This window comes from Panthera pardus, unplaced genomic scaffold (genome assembly GCF_024362965.1).
Source record: "Panthera pardus isolate Hobbes unplaced genomic scaffold, ASM2436296v1 HiC_scaffold_10, whole genome shotgun sequence".
NCBI classification, from domain to species: Eukaryota; Metazoa; Chordata; class Mammalia; order Carnivora; family Felidae; genus Panthera; species Panthera pardus.
The window spans coordinates 69,924,008-69,951,302 of record NW_026526655.1 but is presented as its reverse complement, the minus strand read 5'-3'; the positions used below and the strand labels follow the sequence as shown (position 1 = coordinate 69,951,302).

The 27,295-nt window shown below is 38.6% G+C and overlaps 1 protein-coding gene across 2 annotated transcripts in view; it reads right to left on the bottom strand.

Annotated features, from left to right (window-relative positions):
* FAP (fibroblast activation protein alpha) overlaps positions 1 to 27,295 on the bottom strand; it is a 74,498-nt gene that overhangs the window by 4,586 nt on the left and 42,617 nt on the right. For both annotated transcript variants that reach the window (XM_019457750.2, XM_019457758.1), the window contains 7 exons: positions 24,991 to 25,044; positions 23,142 to 23,266; positions 19,164 to 19,211; positions 13,846 to 13,944; positions 13,318 to 13,387; positions 12,376 to 12,570; positions 7,257 to 7,311 (listed from right to left, as the gene is read on the bottom strand). In XM_019457750.2, coding sequence (XP_019313295.1) covers positions 7,257 to 7,311; positions 12,376 to 12,570; positions 13,318 to 13,387; positions 13,846 to 13,944; positions 19,164 to 19,211; positions 23,142 to 23,266; positions 24,991 to 25,044 — 646 coding nt within the window. The remainder of the gene's footprint in view (positions 1 to 7,256; positions 7,312 to 12,375; positions 12,571 to 13,317; positions 13,388 to 13,845; positions 13,945 to 19,163; positions 19,212 to 23,141; positions 23,267 to 24,990; positions 25,045 to 27,295) is intronic.

The following is a 27,295-nucleotide window of genomic DNA, read 5'->3' as shown; positions in this document are numbered from 1 at the left end:
GAAAAGCCATTGTAAAGTCTTACATAGCCCCCCACAAATTTAATGGAAGAACAAAGACATGCAAAAGGGGATACAAATGGCACAGTCAGGAGTAGGGTTAACTCTCATCAAGTTTCTTCCCCAAGGAATCAAATAGATGGCTCACAAATGTGACCCTGACAACAGGAGATGTCTGCCTGTGTCACCTGGATATTTGAACCTTTTCCTAAAACTGAAGAAAAGAACACAATAAGGTGGCATCTCTCCCTGGAAGTCAAAGGTAGAAACATGCCTGAGAGAGATGCTTCTCCTGGGAATGTGGACTAAACAGTGCCCAGGGTCCTGAGCCCTCCAAAATGTGTGTGCTAGATTAAGAAGTGATTCTCAGTGCATATTCTTGCCCCAACACAGGAAGGTTCCCACAAGTCACAAGAGAACAGTGGGACTTTCCAACTAGAAATGTAATGTGTCTTGTACTTAGGACCTTATAACCACAAGCCTCTGGGAGCTATTCCCTTAGATCAGCGGATCTTATCACCCTTTGCCAACAGAAAAGTCAGTCTTTAGAAAGAGGGTGAAAGAGTGAGTGGGAGAGCTTTATAGAGTGAGAGACAACGGGCAGACAGACAGACCGACATGGTAGTGAGGGCAGGTCAGTAGCAAGGGTCTATTCTCTTTCTTTTTTTTTAAAGCTTAGTTATTTATTTTGAGAGGGGGGATGGTAGAGAGAGAAAGAGAGAGAGAATCCCAAGCAGGATCCAGACTCTCAGCCCGGAGCCTGACGTGGGGCTCGAACTCACAAACTGTGAGATCATGACCTGAGTTGAAATCAATATTCAGCCGCTTAACTTGACTGAGCTACCCAGGCGCCCCAGCAAGGGTCTATTCTTAACCTGTGAAATACATGGTATGGGGCGGGGGGGGGCGGTAAGCTAAACAATCTTGCTGAATTGATGAGTTCAAGGAAGAATTCTTTGACTAGTTTACAGTTGTAGGTTTCCAGTTCTGAAGAATTTTATGGAGGACCCTTGGCTACAAAACACAGAATAGAAGAAGCATCTCCAATTATATCATGGCCTCCTTAGAGAAGACTAAAACATGTTTTAATAGGGGAAATATATTTTAAAAATGGAAGGAACATTGGGTTTAAAAATCTTTTGGGTAAGTGAAAATTTTCACTTATAAAAATGATTTGTTTTAATTAGTAGGTTAGCAATGACTATTACTGAAATGGGAGTTCTTTCCTTCTTTCTTTCAGTTTTAGGTTCAAAGACAGTAAAGTAAGCCTGAGTTAGAAATATTATCATTTGTGGTTTTATTGGAAAACTGTGTTCACTACAGGTAACAACAGTGGGTCCCGCTGAAATAGCATGAAACAAGATTTGAAATCAAAGGCGCTTCTATATAGTGAAAAGGGTTTTGAACATTTCTGTTTGAAATCTTACAAGTTATGAATCTGTATCTACCCAGTGATTAGATAATAATGCTGTATCTAAATAAAATTTCCGTGTTTGCAGGATGAATACAAATTTTCTCTAGGAATTTGTAAGAGCAAAACTGGTGTAGCAGCAGCACAACAAAAGTAGGTGTTCTTTAAATTCTCAGGCAGCTTAGAAAAGCTATTCCTATTGTAGAAATGAAGAGGAAATAAAATAAACCCGAGTTGACTTTTTTCTGCTCTCCCATGGGTGGGGCTCCAAGGCAGAGTGGGTGGCTGTCGCAAGAAAGGAACCCACGGAGCAGATTGGCCATGAGAATTCTAGAATTTTGTCCTTTGCACTTAGATGCCTTGCCATTTTGTTTAAATGAAGGATATCTTTAAAAACATTCTTAGAAGGGCACAGAATTTTGAAGGGTTTATAGAACACTCTTATGTGAGCCATAACGTACATTGGAACATTTTACCTACAGGCGATAATAATAGATAGTTAATGTTTGTATGGCCAAGGCTGTTGTGACCTTCTTTGAGGACCCACAACTTTGCTTCCCTTCTCCCACCTCAGATGTCCCTCTGCTTGTTGGCTCTCCTAATGTTTTCTGGAGCCTCCAAGCGTGATCTAGTCCCAGGACCTTCACAAATGCTGCTGCCCTCTGCCTAGAACACTCTAGAACTCTGCCTAGAACACTGCTTAGAACATATCTCCGGATATGGGCAGGGCTCACTTCCTCCCCACTTCAAGTCTTAACTCAAAGAGTCTCACCCGTCCTTCTCATCTATAATTGCACCAACCCTGCTTCATGCTCCTTTCTTGTTTTGGCTTGGTTTCCACCAGGGCATTTTATCATTTAACATCTTATTCATTTTACTTATTTATCTTGCTTGCTGTCTTTCTTCCCAACCATTCCTAACTCCACAAAGGTCGACATTTTCATCTGTCTTGTGACCAAAGGTATCCCCAGCCCTGAGAATAAGGCCTGGAACACAGAAGGGAATAGACTAAATATTTGACGAATATGTGACTTTCCTATTAACTCAGCTAATCTTCACAATGACTTGGTGAGGAAATCAGGGCTGCATTTCATGATGAGGAAATTGAGGTTCGGAGTGAACGTAGAGGACTCTTGGAGTCATGAAACAGCAGAGCCAGGACTCAAAGCGAGGACACTTTCCTCTACAACCCATGACTTTCCGCTCCGTCCTTGCACTAGGGCAAACCTCTTTGGGGAACTTTAAGTTTGGAGTCTAATGTAGTCTCATTAGAGGTGCATTTGTCCTACTTTTACATCGCTGATCGCACATAGCAATTCAAATTGCTTATAATTAGTCACTGGAAGAGAAAGGAACTAAGATTAAATCATGAACTAATGCTTATTCAACACCACCTGGCTAGGCCTATATTAACAAAGCAAGGCCCATAAATGAGGTTGTTATTCTAATAATTTAGGCAAAACCCCTGCTGCTCTTCAATTGTCAGAATAATTACTTCAATTTTTCTTCAAATAAACCAGTGTTTTGCAACCTCAGCACTGCTGACATTTTAGGCTGGGTAATTCTTTTTTGTGGGGAGCTGTCCTGTGCATTGTGAGATATTTAACAGCATCTCTGGCCCCTACTCACTAGATGCCAGTAGCACTCTCCCAGTTGTGACAACCAAAAATGACTCCAGACATTGCCAAATGTCCCCTGAGGGACAAAATTGCCTAGTTAAGAACCAGTTATAACAGACACTCCCTAGGCATAGTGTTGGGTGCACAGTGGATATCTAATAAAACTAAAAACAGGGCTCCTGGACTTTGATTTGTGTGAGCCAGAAAAATAAAAGGGTAAGATAAAAATGCCTCTTCTCCCCTTCTTAATCAGGATAATGGAGGGAAATGCAGGATTTTCATCTTATTCACCCATTGACTACCAAAAATTTATGTGGTTAGCTGCAGTATGTTTCTCAGACCACTCTGGCGCCTAACACTTCATGCAAACAGATATTTCCTTCCTTGATATGAAACAATAATAGCTAAGCAATGCTCATGGTCATTCTCAATATCTTCCTCTTTCCAGTCTTCAGTGTCTTGCAGGCTCCTGCTTATTATACTAGAAAAGAGCACTTGAACCTCTTCCCACCTCATACCTCACTGCCTAAATTCAGGCCGTAGGCATTGGTTGCCCATATTACTGCTCACCTAGCTCCTTGGCTCACTCCTTCTCCTACCTCATATCTTCCTTCGCTCTGCAGCCAACAGGATCTTCCTAAGACACCAATTCTATTCCCTACTGACTTCAAGAGCGCATCTCAAAAAAGTATCTGTGGAATCAAATACTTTTTGGTAATACTGTTAATCGAAATCTCTCCTTCACAGAGCCAGCACACACTATTATGTAGACTTTATAATTTACCAAATTATTAGACCAGATAAACTTTTCCTGAAAAATCCCTTGGTACTAATAAGATACATGTGGGGGGACACTGACTTCTAGGATTAAATTTAGTTTAAACAACATCATCAATATATGAGATAGCCAAGTATTATGCCAAACGTTTGAGAAACAAATCTAGAAACAGATGAAGTCCATTCCCTCGATGAGCTTACATTTTCATGGGAGAAACCAATAGACAGACAAGATAAACCATGGTAATTCCCAGAAGAGCAGTAAAAAGAACCATTGGAGGACAAAGAAAGTCATGTCTGAGCTGGGTTTTAAAGAATAAGTGAGTTTTCCATTTCAGAGGAAGAGGAGGGGGATGGAAGAAGATGGACACATTGCAGGTACAAGGAGCAGGATTCACAAAAACATGGGAGTGAGGAAGCACAGACATGAGTCAAATTATTCATAAGGCATGGGGAAAAGTGGAAAGAGATGAGGCTGGAAAAGCAGGTTTCAGCCAGCTTGTCATGGGCTTTGCATGCTAGGAAATATATTTGGGCACCAGGTCAAGGTTGATGTGTACATTAGAAAATGTACAAGCATATAAGCAGAAAAGCAACATGGTAAATTCCCGTTTTGGAACAATAACTTCATTAGCAACATTGCAGCTTCTGAAGTCAAAGCAGGAAGGCTAGTTCAGAGGCAACTGAACTACCCAACCCATGGTCCTTGGACCAAAGGAATCAGCATCACTTGTGATCTTGTGGGAAATGCAAATCCTCGGGCCTCACCAGGGAGTACTGAATCAGAATCTCTGGTGGTAGGGCCCTAGAACCTGTTTCAATAAGTTCTTCAGGTGATGCTCATGTAAGCTAAAGTTTGAGAAGGTCTGATCTAAACTACATATGAAGAAACTTGGACTAAAGCATTGGCTGTGGGCATGACGAGAACAGATTTAAATGTTTGAAGGTAGAATTGATAGATCTTACTAACCACTGGAGTGTTGGAGCTGGGGAGCAGGAGAAGTTGCAAATAGCTCTGAACTTACTATTTGGGTGACTAGGTGTGTGGTGAGGTCCTTTAATAAAGATGAGGACTTGTTTTAAGTAGACTATAACAAGTTTAGCTTGTGTGAGTTAAGCCTGAGCCTCTTGTATGACATTGATTTGGGATAGATGACCAGTGAGCATTTGAAATGTGGAGCTGAGAAGAGAGGTGGGGGCTAGTGGCAGGGATCTGACTGTCATCACCATTTTTGAAATTACCTGGGTGTCACCAAGGAAGTGAAAAACAATGAGAGCCAAGGTCAGATCCTGAAAATCACCAACATTTTTAAAAAAATGGAGTGTAATGATGATGGAGACATAGAAAAATAAGAGAAATGTCTGCAAAGCCATGGAGAGAGCCTATTCTTCTCTATGCAGTCTAAAAGTCCTCCTGTTATCTGGCTACCTATCTATCCAAACTAATTTCCTACACCTTCTTTAGTATGTATGGATTACACTTCTGAAGTTTCAGGCATCCAGACCAACTGTGCCCTACTCATTGCTACCTTCGGACCCTGGCAATGTTGTCTCCATTCTCTGGCATGACCCACTACTAACCTATCTTCACTACCTCATTTCTGAATCTTCCCTTAGCTCTCATAGCCAGAATTAACCAGTCTTCTCCCTGGTATTCTCCGCGGTAAGTTGTGTCTGTATTAACACTTGGAATGTTGCTGAGCAATCGCTTTTTTGCTCTCTGTTTTATCTAACAGAGGGCCAGGGCTATAACTTATTCATCTTTTCATCTTCTAAAGAACCTAATATAAGACCTAATTGAGATCCAATAAAAATGTACTACATGCATGAAAGAACGCATGAATCAGTGATCGGATGGATGGGTTAAATAACTCTTAAATAATTGATAAATAACAGTATAGTATTAAGGTCTTTTTCCTTCAGGATCTTCTGGACCCTGCTGATTCAGGGGTTGCTCATGCGTTGCATCCGGTGGCAGTTCACTTATTTCCCTCTTCCGCGCATGTTCTCAGGGTTTAGCTTGCAATCACTGCCATGTTGGAAAGTAAGCAATAAAGGGGACCTAATATACTACTTCTTCTAGAAGCATTTGCACAGACATCGTGAGAATCCCTTATTGAAGAATTTCAGACTGATATGGATGTATTTTGAGGTGATGAGTGGGTTCTTTAAATCATCCCACATAGATGGTTCTCTACCAAACTAATACCAGGATGTTGTAGAAATGAAATTAAAAATTCCACTTTCTGATTATTTCAGAGCTTGCAGTAAAAGCAAAGTAAAAGTGTAAGAGAAATGGTAATGATTACATGGAAGTGTTCCGCGTGAAATTTGAATCTTTTGAAAATTTACTTTAGGAAATTTCATAAAAATGGATGGAGAGATTTTATCTGAAATATTTCACTATAAAAATATTTCATTTATTTCCACCCATTTGAATTCCATTCTGTTTAGATATTTAACATTTGATAGTTTTAAGAAGGACCAAATGGCTTGAAGTAACAACTTTCCACAAATTCATAACAGCTCTTCATCTGGTCACTGAGCTGAGAGCTGAGTCGGAGCCTGCAGATTCCCTTCAATATTGGGTTTCATTCCCTCCATCTTGTGCAGGCCGCTCTCAGAGAAAACAGCCAAGAAAAACAACCCAAGCACAAACGGCTGCAAATTGACTTGCAAATGTACAAATTCAGACCAAAAAGTGAAACAGGAAATCTTCTTTGAAGGGTAATTATCATAATTTATAATGGGCAAATCTAAACTCTTTCCAATATTTCTCTAAACTTTCCAGTGACTTCATTGCCCATGATTGGGAAGTTTTGCCTCTTCCTTTTAATGTGTATTTTGAGAACCTGCACAGCTCCTCAAACGTGGGCAGTTATCTCCATGACCTATAACTCTGAAACTAAATTATACTCCTCTCCAGTTAGCACAAATTAATGTTAGGTCTGGTAAAATAATTTGATTACCAAAAAAAAAAAAAAAAAAAAAAAAAAAGAATCAAAACAGCCAAGATATGACTGGGATAGGCTAGGTACTAGGGAATTTGTATTCTAAAAGTTCCTATAGTTGCAAATGTTAGCTTAGTTTTTCATTAAAAAATGAAATTATGAACTCTAAAAGATCTTTATTAACTCCAAAATAACAAAGGAAATGAAACCTTTGATGAACATAGTTCAATTCAGGATACTTTAATCTAATACCAAAAAATTAAGTAAAAATGTATCAATTATGAGTTAATTTGCTACACAAGAAAGAAATTAAATGATTGGGAAAAAGGAACACTTAAAGCCACCACTTTGAAGCCTAGATTACCCAAACTGACTGTTTCCATTGACAGATTAAATTATGTTGCAACATTAACATTTCATGAGAAACCTTATAAGCGAACACTTTAGAAAATTATGATTGCTGAACTGAATAACAGGCATAAAACATATAAAACAACTCACCCAGCCCCATATGGCTATTCTTTTTTCATCAATGAAACCCATTTCTATGAATTTTCTAAAATAAAAGAAACAAATTTTTAGAATTTTAAGTGTGTACACATGACATTTACTTCATTACACAAGCATATTTAATCCAAAGATTTAATAGAAACGCTTCATTTTCTTTGTTTAAACACATGCATAATAATGCTGCACTTACAAATAATTAAAAGAATATGATCATGTTTTCTGCAAAGCATAAAAAAGATCCTTTAAGGCTCTACTGTACATCTATTGAGTCGTACTTTCGGGGCTGAAAGTCTACTATCCTAATTGCGGGAGTGAGTTACTCCACTCAGAGAGGTCAAGACCTGGTCTTACAGTAACACAAGAAATACTAGCACCATAACTAGGACCAAATATCCAAATCCTCAGATTTTGGAAAAAAAGATTTGCATTGTTGTTGCCTTAAATTTTATCAATGTTAAATGCTTAGATGTTAATGATAATGGCCATCTCATTTTCGGTAGCTTTCATCTGCAAAAAAATATCCATCCCTCTCCCATTCCATACTTAGGAACCCTCGGTTTGTCACAGCATGGATATGTATCTTTTAGGATATAGTCATAATCCGTTTGCGTTTCATCACAGAAGAGCCATCGTTTGAAAACTATTTTGAAAATAAATGTCTTCTTAGGAGTAAGAGACCGTGCTGAAGGACAACTTTTAAATAAAAGTCATGGGAAGCCTTCAGAAATATAACTTTCCAAAGTCGGTGCGAAAATGGGAATATTTTAGGCAAATTTATCCCATGCCCCCTTGAGGATTGGTGTTCTAGAGCAATTGTGATTTATTTGGGGGATGGTTTGATAAGAACTCCAGGAACTCTCAGAGAAGCAGGAGCAGTGGAAGAAAATAGCAAACTGGATGAGCCATTGCAGAGACCCGGATGCAACAGTAATGGGAAGGCGAGGAGAAAGAAGTGGCACACGCAGCGCCAGAAAAAGACCATTTTTTTTTTTTGTTCCCTATAGTTATGTTAATGTCCTTTGTCATTTTTCTCTGGAAGTAAGATGTAGTGGTTTCATTAGTTGAATAATGGAGTTTCTTAAGGGGATTTCACAGCAACCATTTTGCTCGTTGCATTGATTCAACATGCACGTTTCCAATGCACAGAGGAGTTGGGCAAATGCCCGGGACAAACAGATGGGAAGAAGCCCCGTCAGTCACAGCTTACCCTACACCGATTCTGAGGGACACTGAGGAGTCTACGGGGAAGAAATGCAGCAGCAAACGGGAAGTTGCTACCTGTGTGGATGCTGTTCATGATAAAACAGAGAAAATGTGCAGCAAACTGTGGCATTTCAGCAATTCTTCCACAAACTTCACAAACCAAATGAAAGAAGAGAAGGTTCGCTCTCTTTGTTAAAAAAAAAAAAAATCTTGCCACTCGTGCTGGAAGACGGTTCTGAGCCATAAAATCAATTTCGATTTTATGATCTCCCAGAAGCTAGCAATCATATTGCCTTGCATCTGGGGTAAAAGCAAATAGCAGGTGATACATGGGAGCAGGAAATTCTTAACAGCTCCCTTCCTCGGTTTATTCCGAAAGGATGACATTTACAGGAAATGATAGTGCAATAGTTAACATGGAAATGAAACATTAACACTTAATGTGGCAGGACTAGGTTAAAGGTTAGCTAGATAACCCGAGCACTTTAAGGCCACCAAAGCTCTATAAAATTTACCTACAAATTCTGAAGCGCTTCCAAAAAGAGTTATCAGAAATACTGTTGATGATGTGGTTAAATGAAGAAAAATGTTAGGAACAAATGAAAAAGCATTTTGGAGGCTAAACTGAACTTCACAACTTTTCTCTCATAAAAATGATCCTATTCCAAAGGTCAATTTGGAACCCTAGGGATCAATTATTATCCTATTTTGGAAATGTTCTTGTTGATGCCAGGTATAACAGTATGATAGATTTTTCTCACCACTAACCTTCAAGTTACATAAAAATTTTAAATTGTGGGAATGCCAAAAGTGCCAAATACACCCCAAATTAGTAGAACTGATCCTATAACTAACGAAGTTTTGTGGGACCTATGTAAGTACCATTTGCAGAGAAGTCTGGGGAAAGCAGGTCTCAGTTTTGTGTGTGCTTTGACCTCACAAACATCTCCTTGGAAGCATTCTGTTTTGTGTAGTCAAAGTAGTGAGCTTGTGTGGCTTTTTTTTTTTTTTTAACACTGCTTTGCTTTGTTTAAATCTATTTATTGAGTCTAGCATTTACTGTCATTTCCGAATAGGTACACATGATTTTCTTTTGGTATGTAAAAAATTTAGCCAGATTGCATTTTATTTAGTTTTTATTTTTGAAAATATAATTTATTGTCAAACTGTCTAACATACAGTGTGTATAGTGTGCTCTTGGTTTTGGGGGTAGATTCCTGTGGTTCATCGCTTACATACAACACCCAGTGCTCATCCCAACAAGTGCCCTCCTCAATGCCCATCACCCATTTTCCCCTCTCTTCCACTGCCCTCCCCCCATCAACCCTCAGTTTGTTCTCTGTATTTAAGAGTTTGCCCAGATTGCATTCTATATGAGATTGAAGGGGATAAATTTCATTCTTTCGTGGGAAGGTAATTTGAGGGCTACCATAAAGGGATTACAATCCCAATTCCCATGTCAGACATTCAGTGTCTGATTCCCAAAACACTTCTTGGCAGACATGCGGTTGAATTATTCCCAGGATCATCATTATAAATCTATCCTTTTTAGCTTTTGTTTTCTAAAAGCATCCGGTTCCAAGGCTTCCCTTTCACTTTTGCAGAATGGCGCTTTCAAGCAAAGCCAGACCAGCCTCAACTGGCATCTCCACTGTTGCATACGTGCTGTGCACGGGCCACACAGCCTCCCCTTGTTCACTAGGGTGTTTAGTAAAAGTTCCATCTAATGGCAATGCTGTCCCTTCAGAGTGCCAGGGGTTTATCCATTTTACAAAGATTGTAAGTGCACTGAAAGTAGAGATTATAAAAATTGCACCGTTTTATACAGAGTGGATTGCAATGGCATACATTAATATTTGATCTGTTGTTGAATGGCTGAGCAAATGAGTGAACATATGCCTGCTCTATAGCAGGAAGACTTTCTTTAGATTCCATCCTAAAAATGGCTCAGAGAAGGTAAAGGTAGCCAATAACTGCCTCTGGTCTATCTTCAATTCTAAATGCCAAAGACATTTATATTATTGTGAAAATTGGTACAATTTGTGGCTTCATGTCCTATATATTGAACAGCAGAAATAACAATTTTAGCTAAGGCCTGTACATGGAATTCAGGTTTAGATTTTCATTCCATCCAAGAAACACGATAAGAAGCTATCTGCTCTGTTTCTTGAGGTATTCTTAAATACAAATGCTGCAATTTTGGTGGTAAATAAGTGCGAAAAACATAATGATGCACTTTGTTGTTATTGGTAGATTGGGATGATGAGCTGCTTCTGTTAAGTCTGGTTTTCAACCAATGCCAGAACAAACCACTGTTTAGCGCTACGAACTTTGGAAAAGATGTAACTGAATTACGAATGAGGTATAATCTACATCTGTCTTTTGATGTGGTCCCAGGGTTGCGTATCCTTGGTGTTTATTGCGTGGTTTAAATAAAAATAGATGTGACCTGCAGTGCCGAGAAAAATAATAATAATCCTTAAAGAATTAGGTCTATAATACTGACAATGGTGTTCATATTTCCACAATGGTGTTCATATGTGAGAAGCTGATCTCGTGGTGGATTTTTCTTTGAGCTATCTCTTCTGTGTCTCTCCATCGGGCAGAAGATTATCCTAAATAGGTTAACAGCAGACAGGCCAAATAATCTGGATTAGCAAGAAAGATGGAGCCTCCTAGAAATGAGGTGTGAATGACACCTAGAGATTTCATAGTGTTATTTAATAATCTACTTATTCGTTTGTCAGATTTTATTCAAAGAGACTGTTTTTAATTGAATATTTTGTGTTATAGAAGTGTGTGTATATTACTGTTCACAGAATGGAAGGAAAATTTGAAAACATATGGGTTATGATTACTTTTCTATTTTTAAAAATAATTACTTGTGAGTCTAAACTCTTCTGCTTTGATTAGAGACAAAAACACAGAAAAGTGTTGTCTGGGCCCACCTCCTTGCTGTTAAATACATTCTTCATTGTGTATGCTATATTGAAATCAGTAACTATCAGTGACATTAAGATGATAAAAGGAATGTGCTAATGAATTTTCTAAATTGCTCTTTGTTGTGCAACAATGTCTGACCTTAAGCCGTTACACACACATATATATCCACGACTAAGGGTGCAATTGGCCTGTGTTGGCTTTTACATTTATAAACTACTGTTCTCTGACTTCACATACTCACAACATAATAACAGAAACCCAACAACTATAGAGAAATATCCTGAAGCATCCTGCACAGTGTTTCCAAATAAACAGCAATTTTGATGCCTATATTCTATTTGTTTCAGAAAAGATGATGGAGATGCAAATTGTGGTTGAGAATGTGGTTGGGAAGGACTCAGATTATGGGTCTGCCTTCCCCATGAATGTTTTCATAATATAATTTGTATCACATAAAATGCATGTTTTGTCAAATGAAAACAGGAAAACACTTTCATGCTAACACAGCTAAACTTCACAGCTAGCTTAATTACAAAAGAATGCTTAGTATCTATAAGTGTAGGGTGTTGAGGAAATCTTGAGACATTTCTAAATCTATGAGATAGAATCCACAATGCTTGAGCAAATTCAGATGTTTGGTTTCCTATAGACCATCCCTAGTTACACAATTTTTTTTTTTCTAGTTGTGAGCCATGTGAATCAACGAAAGGATATCAGAACGACTGAAACACTGAGAGTATTTGTCATTTATCACTATAAATCTTGTTTCTACACATTTATTAGCTCTTGTCTATCATTATTTTTTTTCTCATATTGGGCAAAAATATCTCTTTAAGATTAATGTTAACTTGAGAGGAAGTTAGGAAAACAGACAAAAAGAATTAAATCATCAAAGATGGAGAAACCCGACAGTGATTGCATGACTTTTGTTGCACGCCAGTTTCTGTTTGAATGAGGTGCTCACCTGACAGCTGTGATCTGGTCCTCAACTTCATAAACACCCAGCTTTCGATACACTGCATACAGGAGTTTGTCACCTTGGAAGGCTGTTCCTCGGCCATCCACCAAGGCAATGACTATCCCTTCCTTACTTGCAAGATAAGAAATCCAACTAATAGCGAATACAGACCTTACGCTCTGACTACAAGGACCACCATACCTAAAGGAAAAAAAAAAAAAAAAAAAAAGAACCTTGGATTCCTTTGTAAAACTCAACTTCTCATCGTAGCTAAGAATTGCCTTTAGTATTTCCAGTACATTTGTATGATAAAATTTCAATAACAGTGGCATTAGAACTGGCTCAAAATCAAGAGAGGACCAGGCTTTTCCCAGAGGTTTGCTACAAGGAAGTTGTTTTGGGACACAGCCTCTCCTATTCCCCAAAACGGATACATCTAGGGTTGGCATTTCAAGGAATATGTGTGGGTTTTTCGTCATTTCTGCCACCTGCCACTTGCTAAAAGCAGGCATAAGATATACTAAAAAAAATGCATGGTGTTTTAAGCAAATTGTGTGTAGGTCAGCACTGATTTTGGGTGTGATTCCACTAAATGTATTCCATTCCCTTATTTCATTTCTAACTCACTTACATAAGACATTAAGATGATTTACAATATTTTTTGGCTGCAATTTCTCTATCTCAAAGGTATTCTGACACATTCGGCAATTTGCCATACAAAGGAAATTCAAGACAGCAAATGCAAGCCAGTCCATCTAAAATCCCCAAACTTCCTCATTCTATTTTAAATAGCCATATTTTATTTACTCTGATTAGTTGAGGAATATATAAAAACAGCATCAATAGGAACTGTTACCAAGGAGAATGGTTCATTCTATCTCATAAATGTGTATTTAATTTAACATATTTTCAGTAAATAGTTTTTACACCAAAGAAAATATTACATACACTTGAATTAGCAAGGGATACTTCTTTGATCTGTCAAATTGAGGAGGAAGAATCATCTTGTACCATAAAGCTTGGGAAAAAAAAGAAAAATCTTTATTCCACTATATGTCATTATTTATTTTCTTTAATTACAATATAACATAAAATAAATTTATAACTAGTAAATTGTAAAGAATCGAGCATATGTTTTAAGCTGATTTTTACTGTGTATTTTTGTCAAATTTATAAATTACTAGAAATCTTGAGTTATTGTTTATCTAGAAGCACACGTACTAAAATTAAAATCAGATAAACTTTTAAAAAATATCAGGGTTGAAGCGGAGCTATAGAGAAGTATCAGATCAACTCTATTTACAAACACATTAAAGACATTCTGTGAAACTCTATTATAGTAGTAAGATTGCTTGAATTAAGTTATTTTAATATTGTAGTGTTTGGACTATAATATTTAGCCTGTAATTTTTTTTTAAAAGCAAGATAAGTGTTCAGCTTCATATTTGTAAATGAGAAATTTTTATGAAATCTTACTAATTTCATCCACTTCAAGTTTCTTAATTTCTTCTTTAGGCAGCTGGATATTTTTCAAAGCATTTTCCAATTCCTTGTTTTCTTCCAGGATTTTAATTTCTTAAAAAATAAAATGCTCATTTTTAATTAATAGCATTAACACAAGAAAATTCCTTTCTTAAAATTCCTTTGGTTTTAATATGGATAAAACTGAAACTGTATAAGGAACTGTGTAGCAAGTTTCATATTGCCAAGCATATTTTTAACCCAGCCTTTAAAGCAGGTATGAGTTTATGAGGACATCAGTCATTGTCTCCTGTACTGATCCTTATGGCATCGCAACACATTTTGAGCAGAACCACAGAGACAGTAACGTTTATTCCCCATATTTTCCCATCTCCAACTTTTCTAACGTGAAATTATGTATGATCTGAGAAGGTGACTTTTTTATCACCTAAAGAAAAAAAAAAGAAATAAAATCTATATTGCTGAAATCTCAATTAAAATAATTGATTATGTAGTTACAAAGTTTGTTTTTAAAATTTTCAATGTGTAAAATCAAGTATTAGTTCTGTGATTTTTTAAAATATATGTTTATTTTTAATCTTTTCCTGCTCTGCTTAAGTAATACACGATATTCTTCCTTTTTTTGTAATTGAACTATTGCACATTATATTCCTTCAGATCGTTTCCCTCAAGGTGGTTACATACCTTAGTAAAATAACAATATATAACACTACGCTCTCTTTCTGTCTTTCACCTTAAAAGATCTTCTTAAAAACTGCTGTTTATATGTGAAATTAATTACGTTTCACACTTTAATCTTTGAAACTGAACAATCCATTGATCTCCTGAGGCTGTAGTTTGGTGATCTATGCAAATGGGTTTCTAGCAATAGAGGGTTTTTTGCAAGTTTTATTTTGAACTGGAATTGATACTGGCTATCTTCTAGAGAAAAGTTAGACTTTCATATGGCATGTGGAATTTGTAGATTTATTTTTTAAAAGAAGGTCTGGATGACTTCTGAGATATGGCAGGTTTTACAAAAGACATCCTGTGAACTTCTTGTTTTTGTGCCTTTTTAAAAAGTGGTCCTTGAAGATAGGGAACTGGAGGAGTACTTGTAACTACACTAAGTTTGCCAAACCACTTCCCTTGTAACTCTCAGTTTTCATATACTCATGGCATTTTGTTCCAACATGTTATATTTAATCTTAGAACAAGTATAGATGTTTTGGTATGAGTTGTATAAGATACATAATAAATTTCATTTTAACTTTGGATAATCCATCAGGAAAGAGATACTTGTGGCATCTTAAAAGCTAAAACTAGAAAAAAACCCAAAAAACAAAAAACAAATACACAATTCTAAGTACAATGGAGCCAATTCTTCATTCTCTTTGTGTGGGTTCTGTGTGTGGAGCTATTATGGATAAAGGGAATCCTGTGTGGAGTCACAGAGTGTGTTATAATTGCTTATTATTTCTTTTTATATTTTAGTTATTATTATATTTATTATTTGCTTATTTATTTTTATCATTTTACCAACAGGTACTGGAAGATCATACCCAAGTGTTGGCAGGTTGGTTAGACTTTCACTTCTCCATTTGGCTAGCTGTTGAACTTACTGATTCAAGACTTATTGAATGCCAAATTTAATTTATAAGCTTATTAATGCTCTATAGTGCAGAGAAGCATTTGTACATACGGTAACTTGGCAATTTTGCCCACCCCTTGGAGCAAAACGGGATTTCATAGGACTGTGGCTGGGGGATGCCGACTGGGCTTCTCTATGTGGCTTTGCATTAAAAGCCAATAGTGTGGGAGGAGTGCTGCATTCTAGACTGTACCTTTCAAACTTATTTCACTCATCATTGTATACGCAGTACCTAGTACATGATAGGTACGTAGGATGTGCTCTGTATTTTTTGTGGACTATTCATTATGATGAAATAAAAAAAGAAAAAGGATGGACCATGCAAGAAACTTTTGTTTCAATTGCATTAACTACTATATGTTGCTCATTAATTAAATTATGTGAGGAATCTGTGGAAAAGCTGATAAACGGGGTCATTCAATCAGTTGGGTAACCTGCTGTGCCCGAAGCAACTAAGCCTCAACTGGGGTACGTCAAGGGCCAACTCTTCTGGGTTTTTAAAGCACATGGTTGAGGTACTATGTTATTTTCAAATGGCCCGACCCCACTTTGCAGATAAAATGAAGCCATTGTACTGTTTTCTGCAACGTCTACAAACTTGCGTACATTATATGAAATTGTACTAAATCACATTAGTAATTTCTTCATTCTTGCTCAGCACAATGCCAGGGATGAATCTCTGCACCTGTCTCTGGACTCCATCCATTTTCCCAACTCCTTGGGGACTCCCCTCCTTTATGTCTTCAACCCTTTTGGTCTCTTCATTTCTTCCATCAGCATTTAACCACGCTCAAATGTTTATTATCTTTCAAAAACAAAATTGAACTTCTATCAACTGCTTCCAGCCATCATCCACCCCCCTCTTCCTCCTCTCCTCAGTCAGACCTATTGAAAATACTGTCTTTTTATCTACCTCCTCTGCAGGCCTAAACTTGCTTTATTCTGGCTGCCACCTGCACTGTTCTCTGAAAGTGCTCCGACCAAGACAATGCTAATTCCCTCTTGCTAAATTCATTGATTTAGAGCAGGTCTCACTTCAGTCTCTGCAGCACTTGACATAGGTGGGCACTCCCTCTTTGCCCTCTTTGCCCTCCTCCCTGCCTTCTTTGATACCATATCTGCAAGGTTGTCCTCCTTCTGGTCCCTCTGTGTCTCCTTTACAGGGTCATTTTCCTCTTCCCATTTCTCATGTTGGTATTCTGCACAGTTTTATTCTAGGCTCACTTTCTACTACCTCCGCCCACCCTCATTTTTCCTACTCTGCAGTCTCATCCACTTCCATGGCCTCAGTAACCATATATTTCGTAAAGTAATGACTTCGTGTTCCTCCTCTTCAGTCCAAACTGATCCCGTGATGTCCAGATTCAAAACTTTGCCACTCCAGTCAGCTCCACTTGCATATCGTCGCAGTGCCTCAAGCTCAACGTTAAAAATAAAACTCATCATCTCCACAAAAATATTCTCTCTGTTGTGAACCCCTCTTCCAGTAAAAAAACATCAATATCAATCCACTTGACCAAGCCAGACACCCAAGCAGAATTAATACCTCCTTCATATTTGTGGGTTTCCAGTTTGACGTATCTATCCTTATGAGACATTTCCAAACCCCTGAAACCCAGATGCGGTGCCCTGCTTATGTGCTTTCATGTTCTATTTCCCGTATCTGAATTCTCTACCCCACAGTATTGTCCATTCACATGTCTGCCTTCCCCATTGATCTATAATTTCCTTGAGGAAAGGAAATCTACCTAATCTAATCCAGTCATGTCTAATCCAGTATCTGTTCATTTTTAAGATCTAGTATCCAGCACAGTGCCTGGATTAATGTGATAGGTGCTTAATAAATATATGTTGAATAAAGATTTCTGGCATGAAATGCAATGGAAAATGGGTAAAAACAAAACAAAAGAAAACAAAAGCTACAAATGAATAGAAGACACAGCATCAATTCTAAAAAGCAGCTCCAAGACGTATCTGGGAATTTATTAAAGATACAAATTCTCTAGCCCAGTCATAGAGGTACTGAACTGGAATTTCTGGGGCGCGCTTGAAAGCTCAGGCCTTTATGATAAATATCTCTGGAGAATTTCATCACTAGGCAAGTTTGCATAACTATGCTCTAAAAAAATTTGTGTTCTGTAAGAGAGTTAGAAAACATATAAATACATATGACAAATGAAAATGACATGAACACTGCGCCTGCTTTGTAAGTATTGGGAGAAGTAGTAACACTTTTGTATGCAGTACAGAAATCGATACCTGGCAGGAAGAGGAGAAGGATAATAAGAGAGTGGAAATTCATACCCTGAGAAAAGGGAAGCTGACCGGTAACAGCCATGATAAAATGGAAATCATACATTTATGGGAATTTCCATTAAAGCAAAAGATTACAGGTTTGAATGTAGTATTGCTTTAAAATGTCTCTTACTCGGGGCGCCTGGGTGGCTCAGTCGGTTAAGCGGCCGACTTCAGCTCAGGTCATGACCTCGCGGTCCGTGAGGGCTGTGAGTCCGAGCCCCCCCGCGTCGGGCTCTGTGCTGACAGCTCAGAGCCTGGAGCCTGTTTCGGATTCTGTGTCTCCCTCTCTCTGACCCTCCCCTGTTCATGCTCTGTCTCTCTCTGTCTCAGAAATAAATAAATGTTAAAAAAAAAATTAAAAAAAAAATAAAATGTCTCTTACTCAAGGTTGAGTTGAGCCATATTGAGAAATACAATCACTTATTCTTAAAAGTATTTCATTATTAGCCACAAGGTTAAAAAAAAACACAAAACTTCAAAATGAAACTAAATTCACAGTCCCTGTATTACAATGCCTGTCCTGTCCAGAGCTCCTGAATTGACTCTGTTTTTCCTCATTACCATATTTTCACCTATTATACTTGAGCCATTGTGCTGGCAGCCAAACTAATCCCAAAACAGTCTCCTGACTTGTCATCAAAGCTGTTCAGGAATCAAGATCACAGGCACAAGTGCTCAAGTCCCTCATTGTCCCTTGTCTCCATCAACTTCGACCTAAAATGTCCTTTAATAGTAAATCAGAAGACAACGGGGAATTGCTGGGAGAGCACGGGGCAGTGACACACTTGGATAACTCTGCCGAGGGCAAAGACAGTCATCTTTGGTCTGTGAACCCTTTTTAACCTATATCATAAATACAGGATGGAGGAGGACGATCTTGATCATAGTTGAAGATGGGAAAAGCCTCTGAATTTCAGGGCTTTCATACGTAGCAACACTGTGATGTAGCTGTTAAAACAAAAAGCCAGCGTGATAGTCACCCTCTGCTTTGAACTGGACTTATATCTGGAATTTGTCTCCAGTTTGGGATGTTACAAAAAAAGCAGGAATTCTGATTTGGGAGGGAGGTTGTGCTAAATATCCTAACTGTCCTTCTAGTGCTAAGCTGCTGTGTTTTTTAGGGGGCTGATTGGGGAAGACAGTATGAATCCCTGTGATAACAACCCATCCGTGTTATGCCAGGTTCTTACTGCAAATAATTGTTAAATTTCATAGGGTCCAGTTTGACTCAAAGAATACCCAAATCTACGTAACAATAGGCTTTATGATAACAAGACTCCATCACAGTCCCCGTGTTGGTGTGAGGAAACTGTCTTGCTTCCTCTAGTGTGATGTCACCGACAGTTCAGGGTTTCTTTAGACAGCAGCATGCAAGAGAGCGTACCTTGATCAGTGCGACCGTCATGAAGGGTGGAAATGGGGAGGCCTGGGCCTGTGCACAGGATAAAAACAAACACATGCTTTAGCTTTTAAATAAACCCTGGGTTTCCAATAAGAACTGCTGGTCATCTTTGTGGTTAATGTCAGGCTCAACTTCATCTTTTAATTCTACAGCTATTTTTTTTCCCCAGAGAGAAGAAAACATCACCTTGTAAGTTAAGTTTAACCTACACAAGAGATCAGAGCCCAAAGATGAGATGTGAGAGAAGAGTCACGGGTGCGCTTCACCAGGAGGGATCCTGAATAGTTCAGGATCTAGTTATAGAAATGGACCCCAGAAACTCCTGTGGCAAATGGCCTTCTGAGAAGACACCATGCTGTATGAGCTACATTAGCTATGTCTCTATTATCCAATAGCCTTCACCAGTACCCAGATAATACTTTCAGTCTGGCTCCTTGGTTCAATGGTCAGTAGAACTCAACATCTTTTTTCTATGTAATTAATAAATGAAGAAATAAATTTATCTAGAATCTGTTGCCTGTTCAAATGTGTTGTGGCAGGTCACATTCCCTGGGAAACAGACCCAGCAGGAGTTTTGTGGGCGAGCAGTTTTTCCGGGGTAGTATTAGGAGGGATGAGGCAGTGAGGGAAGGTGGGCTTCAGTGCAGTCAAAACACAAAACTCAGCCGACCCCCACAGGGAGCTCCGGAGCTGGATGGCCTGCAAAGTTGCCTTCATGTACCAGCCGGGCTGGCTTTTACACAGAATGGAGTGGCCATTGGCTGTGGCAAGGCACGTCCCAGGGTGGGAGCTCAGCTGTGAGCTGTCAGCCGCTGGCACTCTCAGCAGCTGGCAGAATGAGGGGTTCAGTCCTGAGGTGGGAGGCTCTGGGTGGCACGCCAGTGTCCACTACACATTCCAGCATGGAACTCAGGGCCATTTTAACCGGCCATTTTAACAAGACCTACAAATAATTGAGCACTAATTTTCTCTCACTTGAGAGATAAAATAATATCCTCTTACAGGATAAATTTGCTCAGGCAGTCAATGCGTTAAAAGAAACAACATGGAGGTAAGGGGTAGAGCTTCGTTGCACTTCTGATGCTTCTGCCTTCTTTTTGGAACATCATTCGGGTAGCACCCTGGATCCCAGGCAAGCAGAGGAGGGGGTGACCTTTTGATGAATTCTGAGAAGACCTAGATTTAAGTAACGCCTTCTTCTGCCTTGTTCCTGGCATCGTTCTCCCTGCTTTTGTCGGGTCCTCAGTGTTCCAAATAGGATAGTGCCGGGCTCCGTGGGGGCAGCCAGTGGCTGTCCAGTCATACCCATATTTGTGTAATTGTAATTCTGAGGTACAATATTAGGAAGCTGTACACATTTAACCACATTTTCCAATTAACATTTACGAGTAATAAAGCTAAATAGTTTAATTTCCTTCTTGACCCTTCAGTCTAACTTGAGAGTGAGGAGAAGGGATACTATTTATGAGACTTCCTCAAAAAAACAACAATTCGTTATTGTGTGGAGTGCCAAAATTGTATAGAACTTAATTTCAGAGATTGTCATTTTGGCCAGCTTTTCTTCAAAGGTATTAGAAGGGACAAACGCATATTATATTTGTGGTCAGAATGTAAGGAAATGAAACATGAATCAGAATTTGTTGACTTTAGTCAACCGGCATCCATCCTATGGAATTTTCACGGGTATGCAGTTCCAGTAGTGACAACTAGCATATCTTTTCTGGCCAAATTATGACACTAAATAATAACTGACTGCCCTAGATACAAAAGACCTGAGCACAAATGACATAAAAGCATCAATTGTCTGGAATCCCCCCTTTGCATTACTTTTGTTCCATCGGCATCACGAAGAGGGTTTTCACCTATTTAATCCTATTCTCTGGGATTTACTCACCATCTCTCTTGGAGAGTTTGAAGTTACATAATGAGGCTTTACTCTTAGTCCTAAAGGGAAAGATTTCAAGGTTTTTCTTATGATGGCTCAGTGACTCATTTTACTGGAGCTTCAAAAACACCAGACGATGTGATGCTTCCCACACAGTATATTTTTTGCTAAATGGGAAATTACCATACTGCCGAGCAAGAGTGAGTGTGGAAAAGTCAGGCGATTCAAGTTCTAGAAAGGACTCTTCCACCAACTTTTGAGGAGAGCTTAGTCTTTGCTTCCTTATCTTTTCAGTGGGCACTCAGACTCGAGCAAACATTAGGAAGACAAACCGCTATAAAAAGTGGCATAGTGCTTTCAAAAAGGGTTGAAGCATTATGCAAATGCAGGATGCACATAAATACAAATGAGTGTATGCAAATGTAGGGTCACTGATGTCTTTATCAGTAAATATATCGGCATAAGAAAAAGTTTTTTTGTTAGACTTCACAAAAGGCAGTAATGCTTGGATCTTCTTTCGTACCTATGTTCATTCAACAATTATGCATTATACATTATACATAATTATTATGCATTAGCCATTTTTCTTGGCCTTATGAATGTGAAGATTAAAGGAAAGCATCCTCTGCCTTCAGGAGAGAAAGACAAACAGATTACTCAGTAGAGTCAATTCAATGATACTACATGCCTGGCATGTAAGCTTTCAATATGTTTTGCGTGAATACATAGCTTGGGTTGAAAAATGTTGCATATAATTTGACAAGGACATTTAATATATACCTTTAAGTACCATAACCACATTCAGCACATATGATTATGAACAACAATCTCTTGGCTTTTCAAAGATGTCATTGACCCAACATTTTGTGAAAATAGTTGTAACAAACCGACATCTTGTGCCATCTTACAGGGAGCATTTGGGGTAAAATGCTTATTCATTTCTGCAGTCAAGTGAGTTGGGGCTCTGGTTCAGGGGCCAGATGACTGGAGTGAGGAGAATGGCATGTCAGGGAAGCCTTCCTTCTGGGAAGTAAAGAACCTGGGGTCTTCTGCAACTGCTCAGGGATCTCCATCAGGCAAAGATTCCTTTTGTTCTCTGAGCTGCCTTCCACTGGGAGTTGATACCAGAAAGAGTTGAGTGGTGTGCATTTTGTAATAACATCTTCTGTTTGCTGTTCCCCACCAGAGAAACTCAGGGATTTAATTATGGGGATGGGACAGAGAATGGAAAAGTAGGTATTTCTCAAGTCCATTTTCCAAATCTCCATGACCCCAACATATTTCATTGATCTACTGATGCCCAACCTGACCTGTTTCATTGCTTTTCATATGTTCAAGATATAGCTAAGATGTTATGCATAAAATAAAATATTTTGGATAGAAATTATTAGCTAAATGTACACATGACCTAAAAAACCACAAAGTATTTAGTGTATTTAATTACCCATGACTTTTTAATATTTGAATGAATTCTTATGTTTCCCAAATTTAGAAAGGACATTCTGGGTGACAAACTTTATTTTCCATCCTCGCTGAAACTGTACTTCAAAGAATTATTGGCCTCCAAGGGAAGGAGCTCAGGTTTCTAGGACTTATTCTTCCTCCTGGCTATAAGAGTTTGACATTTTCCAGGCAAATGGGGCCGAAGTCCGGCAACCATTTTTAACACAGAATGCTTCTTTTAATACTATTGCTCGAGTCTTGCTGCAATAGCTGCTAGATGGTGTTTGCATATAACTAGATGGTGCTGTGGCAGGTGGCGGGTAAGAGCTTGGGATTTACAGTCAATAGATCCTTGGTCCCATCCTAACTCTGATGCTTGCCAGCAGTGCAGACCTTTTGCAAGCTATTCTATTTCCTCAACTGCGAAAAAAAAAAAAAAAAGAGATGATAATGCTCTCCTATCTTCTTTTCATTCTTTTCCCCCATAAGCATCAGGTCAGATAACATAGGTAAGATCCCCTCCCATAAAGGTACTTGATAACCCGTAGTTAAGATCGGCTAGAGGATAGTGGTGATGAAGGCGACCACACTGGCAGTGTTGTGGTAGAGTTCGTGTTGGGTCCATTACCTACCATAGCAGACAAGTGCATAGTACTTGGCGTAGTCACTGAAACTTGCTGTGTAATATTGGCACCTTTCTTTCCTTAGATGGCAAGTAATGCACTTTTTGCTTGGAGGATAGCTTCCAATGCTAATTCTAGAGGAAAATGAAAATAAAACTAAGCTGAAATTTTGAGATTGTATTTATCAAAATGTACTACTCCATGTAAAATGACTAATTTACATATTGACATCAAACCCACTCTATTTTTCTCTTGCCAATATCATTTAAAGTGAAGGGGAATTACAGTATTTTGATGTAGCCTGATTTTCAATCATCTTTGCTTGAAGAGGCACCAGACTTGAGGGAGAAGCCCCCCCAGTTTCTCTGGGGTGGGAGAAATACCTAACACCTTGAATGGAAGTGAGGTAACCACTTCCCATAGCCATTCATCTCTCACATCTTACAAAGTGGTTGGCAATGCATAGTTCTTCATCTTTCCATCTCTCTTTTTGTACTCCCATGTAAAACATGCAAGGAAATCTGGCAGTCTCACCAAGAAAAGGGTCGCTGTTCTTATCATATATCTGGAAGGGGAAATTAGTAATAAGCAAATTGGAAATTAAAAAAAAAAACACAGTTTTTAAGTGCCTCCTGTGCCTTTCATTCTTTTCAGAAGGAAGTTTTGGTTCAGAGAAGCTCTTCCTGGGAATGCTTCCCTACCGGCATTCTTACATAAGCCAACATGGACCTACACCCTCTCCCCAGTAGAACCTTCTGCGTGGCTCCTGAAGGAGGTGGTTGGTTTTAATATATAGACTCCAAGACCTTACCCCAAACATTCAGAATCAGAATCTCATTTGGGGCAGACTAGATGGTATGATGCCAACATAGATCAGGGTCAGAATCTGTTGTGACTGGTAGGATAATCTGTGGCTGCTGCAGTGTTCTTTCTGCTGCTGCCCTTGATCTTGCCTTGGACATGGTAGAGGGGAGCCAGGGACATTGCTGGCGCCATAGAGGGATTCTCCCCAACAGATAAGAAGTCATGATACAGGAAGGAGCAGAGGAATGCAGCAGAGGGAAAATTTCTTATTTCCTTGGTTACAGTCTGCATTCATGTTCACATTTTGGTGTAATCTTGGAAATATTAAGTAGGCAGTTAACAGTAAGGGGATTAGGTCAGCATGCCCAGGTACAAATTCTGGCTATAACAGTATTGCCTGCCTCCTGAAGTTGTAGGGATTCAACAAAATTACATATGTAAAGCAGATAAAAACGTGCCTGGCATATAGCAGACTATCAGCCCATGGTAGCTATGCCTTTTACTTCTACATCAGAAAGGGCTGTTGAGGGCACCATTCATTTTTTCTCCCTTTTTAAAAATGTTTAGTGGGGTGAGGCCACCATTCCATTTGCCAAGGGGACAATTGGGCCAACTTAAACACTAATTTGGGAAGAGAGAGGAATTTTCTCCAATCCTAATAGGCTTATGCCAAGGTGAACCATGTTAAAAGAAATCACACAATATGGGAGTCAACGCCATACCTGGTACACAATAGGGACTTAATTAGTGTCTGCTAAGTGAATGAACATCGTCAATTACCTCTAAATTTAGTTGAAGTATTTAGTATCATGTTTTTATCAGCATTAGAATTCCTTGGCTTTTCTTTCTGAAGACATTTTGAGTTAGCTAATATTTTGGGGGTGTATATTTTATACTGATGTGGGGTACAGTATGCTCCAAATGTTTTACCTTAATTCATGTATTATTTTTATTACATTCATGCTTTAAAGATATTCTATGTATCCAAAGGACTCTGACATATTTTCATTCAAATTAATGTATACAAATACTAGAATGAATTGACATAAATTACCTATAGATATTTCTTCTTCCAGGGTAGCCTTCAAATTCATTGCTAGAATAAAACCTGAAATACATTCAGAAGCTATTAAATAAATATTTATAACTAAATGGTGATAGAATTTTTAGTACTAATAGAGTAAACAATGTAGTCCAATGTTCATCTAATGAAACTATATTAATTGGCACTTATGTAGATAAATCATTGCTGGTTATTAACTTATTTTTAAATGTCTATTTATTTTTGAGACAGAGACAGAGAGAGAGAGAGAGAGAGAGAGAGAATGAGTGAGGGAGGGGCAGACAGAGGGGGCATAGAGGATCTGAAGTGGGCTTTGTGCTGACAGCAGAGAGCCTGAGGTGGGGCTCGAACTCACGAACGATGAGATCATGACCTGAGCCAAAGTTGGATGCTTAAGTGACTGAGCCACCCAGGTGCCCCAGTCATTGCTGTTTATAACACTGAATTTTATATACTTACTCTGACTTTCAAATCATAGGAGGATTAAAGTGTGCCAAATATTCTTTTTTTATTATAGGTATATTATATTCTGATTCATTATTTATGAGTTATACAAAATAAGCTAGGATATTGATTAATATCACCCCCTTCCTTACCATGATAAAGTTTACTGGTTTCTCTATGTTATATTATTTAATTCTGTTTGTGATTCTGAAGATATTTTGGATTTGTTTTATAGAAGCCCTGACAGAGAAGTTTGTTATAAATCCAGAAACGTATCCACACTACGACACAACACAAAGGGGCATGTTGATTTACCCAGATGCGAAAGAAGTCACAAGAGAACATACTTGTTACTTAAGTATCTGGGTCCCAGTTCTAACCTGTCTTAATATAGCCATGAAGTGGGAAATCCAATTTAGTGGCATGATTTTCACTCCTCTGTGAGTTCATCTGAATATCACGAAGAAACCGCCTTTTTTTTTTCCTTCAAGAAGAGCATAATAGACTGTAGAAAGTTAGGTTTAGTTACCAATTTTTTAATTCTTGAGGTTGTTCAGTGGCTCAGGTACTACTATGTGTTCACTGTCATAAAAACCTTGTTACCCGCGAGTAAAAAGAAAAGGTAACAGAATGCCAATCACTCCTAGGATTAAATGTATCTTCTGACCCAGCATTTTTCTACATGACTTTACTGATTTCAACGGACTCTGATAGACTGATGGTCACTTGCACTTGCCTTCCCCCACATCATCTCAAACTACTAGTGAATAAAATACTCAGTATCTTTTCCAAACAGCACCACCCTCCCCCCACCCTCCCACAGCTTTCTTGTTCTGTCAAAGGCTTCACGATTGATTACCTTCATCTGACACTTGCATCAGAGTCCAGTTTGCCTTGCCTTTCCCTTTTCCTTCACTGCCACGAAGTCACCAGTCTTGTTCAACCTCCATCTGTCTTTATGGTCTATCTACCCTTCCTCTCACTCACTTAACTAATATTTACAGAATTCCAGCTATGTGTCAGGCACTATGTCAAGTGCTAAGGACACACAAAGAAAGGAGGCGTAGCTTTTTCCTCAAAGAGTCCATATTTTATTGCCACTATTCTAGTTTAGGTCTCTATCATTGCAGGCCTGGATTATGACCATAGCTGGGTCTCCCTGCCTTTGGTTTCCCCTGAAGTCCTAACCTTGTTATGTCTGAAATTTGCCATCCACGTTTATCTTGTCACTCTTCTTACACTGGTGATTGTAATGACTGCTCCATATAATGTTCAAACTCCTTTGTCAAATGTTCCAAGAGTGCCATAAATCGACAATTGGTTTCTGACATGTTTTTATCCAGCGAGCCTGGACTAATGATTCCCCTTCTTTGCTCATAGAATTACAGATAATGACAGGCAGGTTATAAGAAAGTACCCTGGATTTGGGCTTTATTAGAAGCAAGGGAAAGAAACTGTACATTCTTGACTAGAGAAGTTTGATCATAAATGATTATTTTAAGATGATTTATTTAAATAGCACACAGGATGGACTGAGGAAAGAACTGGAAGGAAGAAGTCCCATGTTGAGATCACAATAAGAACCTTAGATTTAATATGTGTTAGGTTTGAATCCTAGTTCTGCTACTAATTAAATATGCAGTCTTGGCCATGTTAATTTGCAAGGATCAGTTTTCTCATCTGTATAACCAGGGTAATTGTTTCTACTTTACAGTATATGGTATGAAGTAATTGCTCAAAAAACGATAGCTGGGGAGCCTGGGTGGCTCAGTTGATTAAGCGTCTGACTCCTGACTTTGGCTCAGGTCAGGATCTCATGGTTCATGAGTTCAAGCCCCACGTTGGACTCTGT